Here is a 14,447-nt window from a genome sequence, read left to right on the forward strand (position 1 = left end):
GAGCTAGAGAGAGAGAGAGAGAGAGAGAGAGAGAGCACTCAGATGAGCAGAAAGAGAATCTTCTAAGTATAATTATTGGGCTTCTGTTTATCAGGGCTCCTTTTTTCTGGCTCCGTAGCCCTCTGGCTTTCCAGAATATACAGATGGGCTTCAAGTGAGCCAATTACTAGAGTCTACAAAAGCCCCAGAAGTAATCCTTCCAGGCACAAGGTCAGAGCTTAGACTCTCTATCTGAACTTGCTCACCAAAACCTTGTTGCTGAAGCAAACAATGCAAAAAGGTGTGTTTCCAACTTTTACTGTAAGACAACATCCCAGGGTGGAAGGGGAGGTGGTGTTTAAAAAGGACCCACAGGGTAACTCGTCATCAGCAAACAGACAAGAAATGCACGTGTGGGTATAAGCGAAAAGGAGGACACAGCTAAGCGTTCATCTCAAAACGGGAAGATATGCTGCCAGATGGAATAACTGACAGGGACAGATGAGAAAGATGCTTGCAACATATTAAGATCAAAACTTGCGTAACTATGCATGCTCTGGTTTTAATTTTGTCTAAAATGTGTATCATCTATATACAGGTGTGTGTGTGTGTGTGTGTGTGTGTGTGTGCGCGCGCGCGCACACTCACTTGAACTGGCTGTTTCTCTCTATGAACGCTGCCTTAAGAAAACATATTTAGGGGCCGCCTGGGAAGCTCCATAGGTAAAGCGAATGCCTTCAGCTCAGGTCATGATCTCAGGGTCCTGGGATTGAGTCCCCACATCGGGCTCCCTGCTCAGCACGGCCTCTGCTTCTCCCTCTCCCTCTGCCCCTCCCCTGCTTGTACGCGCATGTGCTCTCTCTTTTTTAAGAAATCAATAAAATATATTTAAAAGAAAGAAATCATATTTAAATGAAGGATGAAGATGTTTCACAGACAACATAGCTCATCCGAAATGACTTAGTGTTCAGCAATCATCTTTAGTTTAATTTGATTATAACTGAGAGACACTCAAGAGAAACTGTTGCACAGTACTATGTCCAGAGAAGGAGAATGTCAGGAAGAAGATAACGTACAAAAATAAATAAATAAATACACAAACAAACAAATAAAAATAAAAGAAGGTAATGTGCATTACACTTAGAAATAGCATACTCAAAAAAAAAAGAAAGAAAGAAAGAAAGAAAAGAAAGAAAGAAAGAAAGAAAGAAAGCATATTCAGAGGTTATGGATTTTTGAGAGATTTCTGGCAAGATCCTGGGGAGACAGTGACAGTCCTGCCACAGCCTGTGTGTTGAGGTAGGGAGAGAGCTGCAGCAGTGCCCTCCTCAGGGTCTGGAAAAGCCTGGGAGTGGGAGCCTTTGAGACCATCCCTCCACTCTTGCACAGCTGTTCCATGTACTGAACCAACACTCTTCTCCATGAGGCACCTCAAGTGGGGACCCAGCTTGCTGGGAAACCCAAGATTTTCAGCTCATGTGATAGCGAGAATCTGCTTATCATTCTCTTATCACCATAGTGATTAATAGGCCATTCTTTTAGTTAGCATACATAGCATAAGCCAATGAAACTCTACTTCATGAGCCCTGGATGCGCTAATTAAAATCGGAGCAGTTCCAGGCTTGGCCTCAGACCTCTGATGGTCACACTTCTACCTGACTGGCATGCAGATCCCTTCCCTGGCCTTCCACAGATCGCCTAACAGCAAGCATGGAAATGAGCCTAGAAATGGTCCTCAAACTTCACTCAGTTTCTCTCCAAAGAGAGAAGACAGTCATTAATACTTCTCCAAAAGGGACACCCAGGTGGCTCAATGGTTGAGCATCCGCCTTCGGCTCAGGGCATGATCCCGGGGTCCTGGGATCCAGTCTCACATCGGGCTCCCTGCAGGGAGCCTGCTTCTCCCTCTGCCTGTGCCTCTGCTTCTCTCTCTGTGTCTCTCATGGATAAATAAGTAAAAGCTTAAAAACAAAACTCAGAAGGAAGTGTCATTTAATCAGGTCTTCAAGGTGTCTGGTGAATTTGGAGAGACATTAGAAAAGAGCATACCTACAAGCACACGGACAAAAAGTATTTATTTATAAATAATTATGTAAAAATAAATATATAAATATATAAATATATAAACAAACAAACAAATAAATAAATATGTAGGTCTATAAAAAAGAAGTATGATTATTTATAAGTGATGAGAAGTAATAATAGAAATTAAAGACCAACAGTTGAACATTAGCCATATACCAGATGCTACGCTAAACTTTATATCTGAGTTCCAAGACTTAATGTTATTAATAAGGAAACAGGCTCAGGAAGTGCCGTGACTTGATGGGCATTTGACCAAGGCCCCTTCTTGTGGCTGCTATGGCCGTGCACCACATGGCAGTCCCCCCACAGCACACGCATGTGCTCGTTATATAATAGCTCGAGGGCAAGGCAGGTTGTTGGTTTCCAGGCCAAAAGCTTGAGCAGCCAGCTAGAACTCTTGCTTTAATAAACTCAAACTGGCTTTCTGAGTGTGCTCACACTTAGTGAATCTCTCCTTCTCCTGTAGACAGACAGACAGACAGACACAGAGGCATACACACCCCACTGGTACACACACCTTCTAAAACTCCTTTAACACTTTGGCTCAAACTTAGTCATCATGTTACAGTAGATAGTTTGTTTTTCAGACAAACATTTTTTTTCCTATCTGATTATGGCAGTGATATATATTTAATACGGATAATTTGAAAATGCAGAGGAAATCATAAAACATAAAATGAAACGTGACTGTTACCCATATGTCATTTTCTCATTCTTGCGCTCTGTCTCTCTCTCTCTCTCTCGTTCAGGATTCATTCAATTATGAATTCAAAATCAAAACAAAATAAACAAACCTTGTGCACAACTTGGTTTATTTACCTCCTATGAATAGCATGTTAGAACAAGAGACATCTTTTATAGGTCTTTTTCCCCACACCACACATTATTAGCAGATGGTCCTGCTTCCTCTGCTTCTCAGTGGTGTCTCGACCCCCAACCCAGACTCCCCATAATCAATGTGGGATCTGCGCACATGTTCCCATTCCAATAAACTTGTTAGGACTGGTAATGCATTAAACTGCAAGCCAAAGTATCAATTCCATTGCTGTCTATGGGTAGAAAGAGGCCATTAACAGAAAACATATCGTGTTCTTTTATTTTCTATCAGCTAAATTCTTACTTTTAACATTTAACATGATGCAATCAATCTCTCTGACTCTATTAATGCTAGCTTAGATTTAGTCACCAGACCAATTAAGGGTCCATTACAGAATAGACCATCTATAAATTCTGTTACTGAATCGAAAAACTCCCCCCAGCAATTTGAGTGAAAAGTATGAAAAGACTCAAGACTTACCCAAAGTTTTCAAGTGAAAAAAAATTGTTAACAAGTATTTTAAATCATAATTATGCATCCTATTTTTCTTAGAAGCAGTTCTGCACATTTGGCTAAAACTAGAATATTTTATTTCAGGATAACTCCCTTATACCTAAAAGGAAAAAAAAAAAAACATAGGAAAAGCATAGGAAACTTTTCTTAACTAAAAGTGTAGAAGAATCCTATTATTTCATATTAAAAAAAAAAAACTAGACGTTTATCCTAATAGACTGCTATCCTAAAAGCCTTAGGGTAGCATTAATTTTTTTTTATTATTTTTCTCTATTTGAAGCTCCTAATTGTGTAGACAATCAGTTGTCAACTACCATAATGGGCTAACCCAACCAGCAGGTTATCTCTGGCAAAGTATTCTTTTCACTTTTGGCTTTTTCTCACAGGTTATTATCATGTGTATGACATCATCATTGTCTTCCTTCCATCGAACCTTATATACCTGCATCCCCAAGCATTTGGATTAAAAACAAATTGCTTCGAGCAATTCTGATTACATTCCCAGGTTAGTGCTTTTTGTGTGCTAGCCGGACATTTCTGAGTTCTGATCTATCCCTTCATAGTATGGGCTCCCAATTGCATATGGGATTAAAAACGGCAACTGTAATAACGATTTTCAGCCACATATAACTGAACAACTGGAGAGAAGTGATGGCACAGAGTCTCTAATTATGGAAGGTCAGAGAAAAATAAAGACCTGGGGGAGGGTAGGAGTCCCTAAAAAACAGAACATGACCTTAGCGCTGGGACACAGTGTAGGAGGCACATATGGAAGGGATGCTGGAAATCACAACACAGAAGTTATGCTTCTAGGGCACAGGTCACATCCCCTCCATCTCCCTGAATGAGTCACCTTGGGGAGAATGGCCAAGCAGGTGTCTGACTAGGGTGGCAGGGGGCCATCCACAGGGCAGCCCTCCTGCACACTGGCCTGTGGCAGGTGTGAAGCTGCCTCCTGCTTCAGAAAGTAGACTAGAGGGTGGCTAGCAGTTACCCGATCTTCTTATTTTGGAGGTTATGTGAGCACATTTAGAAAGAGCAAGGGCGATAATGAGCTTATTAAGGAAACCAATCTATAGCATTCCAGGTTAAACCAGGAGTCATTCCTCTAATACCCTGAATTACATTGCTAAAAAGTACAGGGCCACGTCTAATGGGAGCAAGGACAGCGAACTCTCCCCCACACAGTGTAAACATAAATATGAATGAAAATAGAATGCCTTATGATATAAAGAACTATCAATACAGATCTGTCATCTATTCCTGGAGCAAACCATTTTTTTTAAAAAAGCCTTTTAATAGAAAGTCATGCGCTTCTAAGTTTCATTGATTTTTATTTTTGCTTCAAGGTAGCAGTTATCCTCTTTATTAGGTTATTTATTTATTTATTTTATTTATTTATTTATTTTTTGCGATGGAGATTCGCAATCACCAGGAATGGCAGTGATACGAACATTGAGTTCAGACACACTTACAGGAGGCAATGTACTAACGAGCAAAACTTTTCTAGGAATTAGGCTATTGACTGTATGAAAATAGTCGCTGCCGCAAATTATTCTGCAAGTCTCAACAGAGACTCCTCTAGCTATGAAGGACCAAGGATATATTAATATGGGTGCAATTTGAATATTGTTTGGGAGAAAAATCAATTCATCTGTCTCCAGACCATTAAAGCTAGCCAAGCAAAACATACAAAATCAACCCCATTCTTTGCCGCCACGGAGTGCAATCAGATAACAGGGCAACAAGGGTGAAGAAGTGGCCGCTTGCCTGTGGTTGTGGATTCTGAATCCTGAACAAATGTTGGGTAAAAACAATGGAAAGAAAACTAAAACAAAACTCAGTTTTCTACAGTGGAAACATTTGTCCATTTCTTCCTTCTATTAAACATTATATGTATATATAATATTATATAATACATAATATAATATATATAATGATATATATCATTATGTGATATTTCAAAGACAGATCCCTCTAATATTCAAATATCTAGAACAGGCACATTCAGGACCCTGCAGACAGAATGTGTTAAATGGCCCATTATGAGCTTGCTAACATATCGATCTAAAGTGACCAATTCACTGTTAGGAAATAACAAACCCTAATGTCAAATCTCTTACCATTTTTTTTTTTTTTTACTCTTTCCAAATAAAAGTGTGCTGGGTGAAATAACACAATACACAGTTAAAAAAGAGATGAGGAAAATCACCTAAAGCATTTACATTTGACCTTTTTGGAGATCGCTTCTCATACATTATGGTATATTTTATATTCTTAAACTTTATCTGAGACCATTGCTTGTGTCTATTCAAGGGTTAACAAATAGAATTTAATATTGTTGGGGTTTTTTCCATAGCAATTACACACACTTGATCAGTGATAATGAGTAAATGTTCAATGAGAGACCTTGCGCTGGTATTTTCTACTGAACCACAATCTTTATTAAGAAGCAAGGTGCATCGGACACCAATTTTGTAGGATTATTTTGATTAAGGTAAATCATTGCACACAGCTACTAACCTTTCAAAATGAACTACAAATTGGCATCACTTATTTCTGTCTTGTGCTTCATTTTGCATTTAATAATAGAAACCCCGGGTAAGTGTCAGTGTCAGACCAAAAGCAGACTTACCATCATCATACTGGCCGAAGCAGATGGCGAAGAGCGCTCCAAGGATAATCCCTGAAGCTAGCCATTTCCAGAGATAACATTGTTGTAACATCTTCTGTCCAATTCCACTTGAGGCTGATCTGAAATAACAGGAGGGAGAAGGAAACATGTGACAAGTCCTGTGATAGGTAAACACAACGGTCACAGCACAGAGAAGCCTGTGAAGGTAATGGCCTACTCGCAAAGTCACACACCTGTTTAGCGCCCTGCAACTCTTTACCCAAATAAACTCGCAGACAAATGATCCCTAAAGAAAGAAATATTTTCTGTTGCTTACTCCGTAAGCAAGGAAGTTGAGAGAACCCTACATATTGAGGATACCAGAACCACACCCTTTTCAAAACTGAGACCCTGTGAGTGCATCACATGTTGAACAGTTTAAGTTGCTAACATTTATGTTGTCTACAGCATAGTTCAATGATAAAGTGTGCATTTGTATTATTTTTACAAGTTTATTTATGTATTTATTTGAGAAGGTGCACAGGTAGCTGAAAGGGCAGGGAGAGAGGATCTGAAGCAGACCCCCACCACGCTGAGCGTGGAGCCGGAGGCCGGGCTCAATGACATAACCCCGAGACCATGACCTAAGCTGAAACCCACTGCCTGAGCCACTCGGGCATCCCAAGGGTATGTTGTTTTATGACAAATTAAGCTGTGAACTACATTTAGTATCTACATGAAAATCTCAACAGACATTTGTCCTCCACAATCAAATAGAACAACTCTTCATTACAATTCTAATTGCTTTCTAGCAACAGCCGGGGAAATAGGCCAAGCCAGGTAAGGCCAACGACACAGCATCCATTTCTACTGTATCTGTCCTCCTAAGCATCTGGATGAATTCCGTTTTCATCTCTTTATTTTTCTTTGCAATCTCCCAGCAAGTAAAGAAACTAAGTGAGATATCAGTGGCCACCAAAAAGTCCTACTGAAAGAATGATGTGCCAAGCTTCTGTGTAAGAGGAAGGAATCATTCACACGGAGTTGCTCAAAATACCCTGGTTATAGATCACAGTGGAACACGGACGTGAACACGTGAACGGTACTTCTCTAATCCAGTGGTTCTACACTCAAATGCCTACGGGGACAAGATGACAAAAGGGGAAAGCGAATGATCATAATGGGACAAGGGGGATGGTGAGGCTGGATGGGGTGTAGGCTTTGTCTGCAGAGACCGGCTGGTGCCAATGTCTGTCAACGGCTGCCAGGTGGGAATGCAAACCAGTGTTGCCAGGTCTTCTAAGTTTCCAGAATATCATAAAAATCAAAATTTTCCCGGTGAGGTTGCTTAGTGCTTAGAGGAGTGTCCAACCCTCTTTATAACCAAGTGCTTCTAGCAGGCCACGCTGTTCTCCGGGGGCCTTCACTTTACCACTCCTGCCCTGGATTCTCTCTCCTTAGACTTCTTGTGGTCAGGCTCATCAGAATGTACCAAGGAAATATTCTCTTTTTTTAAGATTTTAATTTATTTATTTATTCATGAGAGACACAGAGAGAGAGGCAGAGACTCAGGCAGAGGGAGAAGCAGGCTCTATGCAGGGAGCCCGATGTGGGACTCGATCCCAGGACCCTGGGGTCACACCCTGAGCCGAAGGCAGATGCTCAACCACCGAGCCACCCAGCCTTCCCCCAAAGAACTATTCTAATTCCAACTTTACATACATTTTATTTCATCCATCTTTCTCTTATTTTTTCTGTTTTATAAATTTTTTTGCACAAAAGCATATATTAGTATACACAATGTATTTTAAATTTGTATTAAAAGTACAAGCTCATTTTTTTTAGACTCATAAGATGCATAGTCCTTAAATTTCAAAGGTCACTGCAGTTAGATCACACATATTTTAGAATAGAAGCTCCTCTGCTGTTTCCTTATCTAAACCAGAGAAACAAAAAGGAACCTTGTTTATACCTGGCCCTCACACATTTTTGTTTCCCCCTTCCTGGCAATAGACTCGGTCTCTGCTTTTATAACTTGTAGGCATAGATAGCCCAAAGAGAGCCCAGTATTAGATATCAGAGAACATAAAAACCATGCTGACTGGGCAGCCCTAGTGGCCCAGTGGTTTAGCGCCACCTTCATCCCGGGTCGTGAGCCTGGAGACCCGGGATCGAGTCCCTGCATGGAGCCTGCTTCTCCCTCTGCCTGTGTCTCTGCCCCTCTCTCTTTCTCATGAATAAATAAATAAAACCTTAGAAAACAAAAACAAAAAAAAAACAACCATGCTCACAACTGGCCAGTGTTAGCACATATAAGAGCAATGGGTTAGAGTTACAAATTCAAGTTTTTCTTTAGAAATTCAAGCTATTCAATTTACCAGTGACATGATTTTGAGCAAATTAGACAGCATCTCTGCTTTACTCTCCACGTTGTCAACATGAAGACAAAACAGTGCCTACCCCGAAGTTTATCTTGATTAAATGAGCGCATAGCTATTATTGCATGATGAGTGCATCAAACAGAGTGAGATTAGTATGAGTATTTCTGACTCAGCATCTGTGGATATACTTTCTCAATCTGGCTTTAGGATAACCTGTAAGGTATGTGTTACTATCTCCCTTCTGTGGAGCAAAGGTCATGTTCACCGGCTTCAAGTTACAAACTGGTGCGTGACTGAAGAGGTGGTCTGGGTGGGTGGTGAGTTTGATGCCTATGCTCATTGCCGTAAAGAAAAGGACTAGACAATTTCCACAAGAACACATGGCTCAGAAGGTTTCAAGGGATATGGGGGCCTCTTCCCAAGCCTGGATAGAGCCCTACTAAGAGCTATACAAATGATAGCTCCAACTTTTTTTCTAAAAAAAAAAAAAAGTTATAACATTAAGAAACAGAACACAGTATCTAAAGTTAAAATTATATATATGTATATATATATACATACATAGAGAGAAAATATTTAAAGAATATTTATTAAGAAACATTTAAAGGACACACAATGCTATCTTCTTAAAAAACAAAATGGCAATGTTGTGTTTCTTTGTGGGTCCTTAATCAACCAACTTGACTTCCCTCTTACTGGCTTAGCTTTAGTATTATGTTCTAACAAGTGTGCCATTTTCTTTTGTTTTTGACTTAAAGTATTTGGTTCCATTTAACAGCCTTCAAGATGAAAACCACCAGATGCTTCATAATTTTAAAATTGCTAAAGCCACTGCATTATTCTATCTCCAGAAATAGAATCTCCTGATATGTGATCCTGTATATAGTTAATGGACAATCATACTTATACTTTTGAAAACATCACGATAAAAACTGGCACAAAAATTCATTTATTTCTTAGCACCTGGATCAATAAGAATATTCGGGATAGTACATTGTTTTAAATGATGAAAAGATGGCAACTTTTCTTTTTTTTTTTTAACTACCTAATTTATATGTTTATCATTTGCATGGCAATTTTAATTATTTCAATGGGCTCAACATTTATATTATCTGAAAGAAAGTTATGACTCATTATGTCACCCTGATGTCCTAAAACATAGTACACATATTGACTGGATAAGAAAATCCTGATTTCTAAATAAAGATATAAGGAGAAGATGCCTCCTGGAAAGAGGCTATGGTTCTACAAACAAAAGACGAAGGACTCAAATGTTTAATAAACTTATTGTGCCAGTCAGCTGACAGGCTCTCTGTCATCAAATGAGTTAGAACAGATCAAATGCTTTGTTTTATATTTTTTAACTTTTTAAATTATTTTATTTATTTATTTGAGAGAGAGAGAGCACCAACAGGGGAAGAGGGAAAAACATACTCCTTGCTGAAGATGGAACCTTACTCGGCACTCGATCCCAAGACCCTGGGATCATGACCTGAGCTGAAGTTAGACACTTCACCTACTGAGCCACCCAGATGCCCCAAATATTTTAATCAAAATAACATTCTCATTATTAGTTGTACAATATGTAAAGTTGTGGGCAAAGTTCTCATAAGAAATGAAACCCCAAATCTTGTTAGATAACAGTAGGTAAATGAAAGACATTTCAAACAACATCACAGATGTGGTGTAGTATCTTTACTATAAATTCCATATCAAACTATGCCATGTTGTCTGGGTACAAATCTTCCCTCCAGATCTCCTTGGCCAAGAATGTTGTGCTCTAGCAATCCAGAACATGCCCATTCTATAAATGGGAATTAATTTACCTATAATTAAGCTCATTATACTTGCCTTTTGGGAGATAATTTAATTGGTAAAGTCAACACTGGTATACCTAATAGACTCCTGTTTTTGCTATAGTGTTTTGGAAATAGACAAAATATACAAAATAAATGTACACAACTCAATACCTCCAAAATAAATAACAATAATCCAATGAAAAATGAACAGGGGACTTGAACAGACACTATCTAAAAGAGACATACAGATGGCCAAAAGACACATGAAACAGTGTTCAACATCAGTATTCGGTAAACACAAATCAAAATAACAATGAACTATCATTTCACACCTATCAGAATGGTCAAAATCAAAAAGATAAAAAATAATAAGCTGGCTCAGTCAGTAAAGCATGTGACTCTTGATGTCAGGGTCATGAGTTCGAGCTCCATGTTGGGCATAGGATTTACTTAAGAAAAAAAGAGTTAAAAAAAAGAAAGAAATAGCAAGTGGTTGGTGAGGATGCAGAGAAAAGGGAACCTCATTCACTGTTGGTGGGGATGTAAATTTGTGCAGCCATTGTGGAAAATAATATGGCAATTCCTCAAAAAATTAAAAATAGAAATACCGTATGATCCACTATTGGATATTTACTCAAAGGAAACAAAAACATTAATTCAGAAAGATATATAGACTCGTATGTTTACTGCAGCGTTATTTACAATACCCAGTGTATGGAAAAAGCTCAAGTGTACACTGATAGATGAATAAATTAAAAAGATGGTATATATACAGTGAAATGTTACACAGCAATATAAAAGAATGAGATGATGCCATTTGTGACAGAGGAAAGCCCCCAGAGGGTGTTATGCTAAGTGAAGTTAAGAAGAGAAGGACAAATGCCATTATGATTTCACTTCTATGTGGAACCTATAAAACAAAACGGACTTCTAAATACAGAGAACAAACTGGTGTTTGCCAGAGGGGAGGCGGGGGAGGGGGATGGACAAAATAGATAAAGAAGAGGTAAAAACTTCTAGCAATAAAATGAATAAGTCAAGGAGATGGAAAGTGCAGCATAGGGATTATAGTCCATATATTGAAATAATATTATACGGTGACAGATGATGATGACACCTACTGTGGTGAGCATTGATGGGTAATGTACAGCGTTGTTCAATCCATATATTGTACACCTGAAACTAACATAACGTTGTATGTGAATGGTTCTTCAATAAAAATGGAAATAAGTTACTGACAAATATAATCAGCCTATTTAATTTCCATTTAAAAATTGTTTTGTGGCACTACATTGGGCTCCCTGCTCAGAATGGAGTCTGCCAGAACATGAAAGACTCCTAACTCTGGGAAACAAACTAGGGTTGGTGGGAGGGGAGGTAGGCGGGGGTGGGGGTGACTGGGTGACGGGCACTGGGGGGGGGGCACTTGATGGGATGAGCATTGGGTGTTATTCTATATGTTGGCAAATTGAACACGAATAAAAAATAATTATAACTGAAATTTATAGCCTAAAGTATTTGCAGAAAAATCATCTCAAAAACAATAACAGTTGTCCAAAAAATCGTTTAATAGGAAAAGGCATATAAAAAACTTTTTGTTTTTATTTTATTTTATTGTATTTATTTATTCATGAGAGACAGAGAGAGAGAGAGAGAGAGGCAGAGACACAGGCAGAGGGAGAAGCAGGCTTCATGCAGGGAGCCTGACGCGGGACTTGATCCTGGGACTCCAGGATCATACCCTGGGCCAAAGGCAGGCTCTTAACCGCTGAGTCATCCAGGGATCCCCCAATAACTGTTTTTTTTTTTTTTAAGAAATATTTTAAGCTTTGTTTTTATGCAGTTATTTTTAACGTTTTATCTTAAAAATGTATATGATTAAAGACATGTTCAATCTTCTCAACTGGCAAAAGTGTGAAGATGGGTAATTTGATTTAGAGAAACAAGCCTCTCATTCATGCTAAATATCCATCAAGGTCATTATGATCTTTCTTAAAGAGACTATGATTCTAATGTAATACCAAGTTTTATTTGAACATACAGAAGTTTTAATAAGTGAAAATTTTGCTAGAAATACAATCAAGATAAAATTTTATATCTAAATTTATGCAATTTACATGTGGCTGAAAGAGCAGAAAAGAGCTCTAAGATTAAATATGTCTCAAATATTCAGACATTTGCAAATCATAGCATTAAACTGAGAATTTAAAATTTAAATATTTAGTAGATATTTAACTATTGTGCTGAAAACAAAATGAATACAAATTAAATTATGAAAAAGACCCCAACAAATTAAATGATGGTTATGAAATGACTTTGTAAAGAGGAAATAATATTGTAGTTTTGATCAATAAATGCAATGTAAATTCATTAATGCTGATTAAGATATTGTAGTAGAGTTTTTATTTGACATCATTTTAGAAACAGGTTTGAAATTAAAATCTATTTTAGTCAAAACATCATAAAAGATAGTATGTAGTATAAGAAAAGAGTAAAGATGGCTCTTAAACAGGAGTGTGGATGGAGCATCCTTCCACACTCAACATGAAATATTTCACTAAAAATATAGAACTTCCACAGGGCCTTGAAGTCTAATAAGATCTAGATCAGAAAAGGGAAGGGGGTAAAATCACTAAGGTAGGAGAAACAAGGTTAAAAAATAGAGGAAAAAGAATTAAGAAAACCAAAATCAGTTCCCTAGGATAGAGTCTACATAGTAGACTAGCAAGTGACAAACTCCAACGTATATATTACTAATCAAATCATACAGAACCAGAAAATCTAGGCTAATAAAGTGGGTTTTTTTTCTTTATTTAGTGAGAGAGAGAGAGAGAGAGAGAGAGAGAGAGAGAGAAAGGGAGAGAGAGAATAAACAGGGAGGGAGGAAAAGAAGGAAATAGAATATCAAGCAGATTCCACACTCAGCATGGAGCCCCACATGGAATTTAATCTCATGATCCTGAAATCATCATCTGAGCTGAAATCAAGAGTCTAAGGCTGACTCAGTTGAGCCACCCAGATGCCCCTAAGCTAACAAGATTTTTTTGTTGTTCATCGTTTCTTTCTTCTTTCTTTCTTTCTTCTTTCTTTCTTTCTTTCTTTCTTTCTTTCTTTCTTTCTTTCTTCTCTTCTCTTTCTTTCTTTCTTTCTTTCTTTCTTTCTTTCCTTCTTTTTCTTCTTTTCTTCCTTTTTTAGTAATAGTGACCTACTGACATTTTTAAAAAGAAGAGGATGATACGCAGATTCACTTGGTAGAAATATGTAGAATGTACTAAAAGGATGAATGCTGAGTAACAGATGACTAAATGCTATCAAATGCTATAATTATTCCAGTTATGTCCTCTATTTAAATGCATATGGATATAAATACATATTAGCAGAGTTACTTGATATTTGCAGGACACATGATTAAAACCAAAAGGTCATTTAGCTGGTCTTAGAGCATTCCTTATCAAAGATAACAAGAGTTATGATTGTAAAATCCTGACCTATCTATCAATAATAACTCAATACAATTAATACATTCTTTATGATTGAAGAGAAAATACAATTTAGTTTCCTCTTACTTATACTGGTTATGTTTCATGAGTAATAAAATAAACATCCCCCCATGTCTGAGCACACAGATATTAGCAGAGTTATCTTTAATCTATAATAATGTCTATTTTTAACATGGATCTTCATAGAAAAACTCATTAAAATAAGTGTGTATAAACCACGTTATTTTAATATTTTTGTTGAAATGGCAAAAGTAATGAAAAATGATATAAATAAGTACCTCCTTTAAGAATTTCAGAAAACAAAAAAAGGCTCAAGCAACGAATATATGGAAATGTGAGTTGGAGCTTTTTTTCCTACTTAATTAGCATTCATGTCCAATTAAACAATAATCACTTTATGAAGTAATGCTTTTACCCTAAGAATCGTTTTTGTAGTTCAAAGGTTCAAGTTTTTAACTACTACTCATAAAGCATGCAGAATAACTTTCAAAACTATAAAAAGTCTCCTATTTTACATGACTCAGGAAGATATTTCTCTTAGAAAAATATCATTAAAGAGTACTAACATTCATGCAAATTGAAGGCTGGAAAGGCTGCCCCCCCCTCACCTCATTTTCCAGTTTCAGAGGTGGGTGCATAAATCAGCATCAGGAATCATTTGTGGATGAAAGGAAGTAGAAGTCTTAAGATTGAAACTTACTAATGTGATGCCTATAGGCAAAGACAGAATCAGATATTATGGGTAATTTTGAGTTGCAA

General features: G+C 37.6%; 1 protein-coding gene across 16 annotated transcripts in view; it reads right to left on the reverse strand.

Annotated features, from left to right (window-relative positions):
* The window catches only part of PCDH15 (protocadherin related 15), a 739,593-nt gene extending 733,473 nt beyond the window's left edge, over positions 1-6,120 (reverse strand). For all 16 annotated transcript variants that reach the window (XM_055322636.1, XM_055322635.1, XM_055322634.1 and 13 more), the window contains exon 1: positions 6,030-6,120. In XM_055322636.1, the coding sequence (XP_055178611.1) occupies positions 6,030-6,120 (91 nt within the window). The remainder of the gene's footprint in view (positions 1-6,029) is intronic.
* Between the last annotated feature and the right edge of the window lie 8,327 nt (positions 6,121-14,447).

This window comes from Nyctereutes procyonoides, unplaced genomic scaffold (genome assembly GCF_905146905.1).
Source record: "Nyctereutes procyonoides isolate TBG_1078 unplaced genomic scaffold, NYPRO_anot_genome, whole genome shotgun sequence".
NCBI classification, from domain to species: Eukaryota; Metazoa; Chordata; class Mammalia; order Carnivora; family Canidae; genus Nyctereutes; species Nyctereutes procyonoides.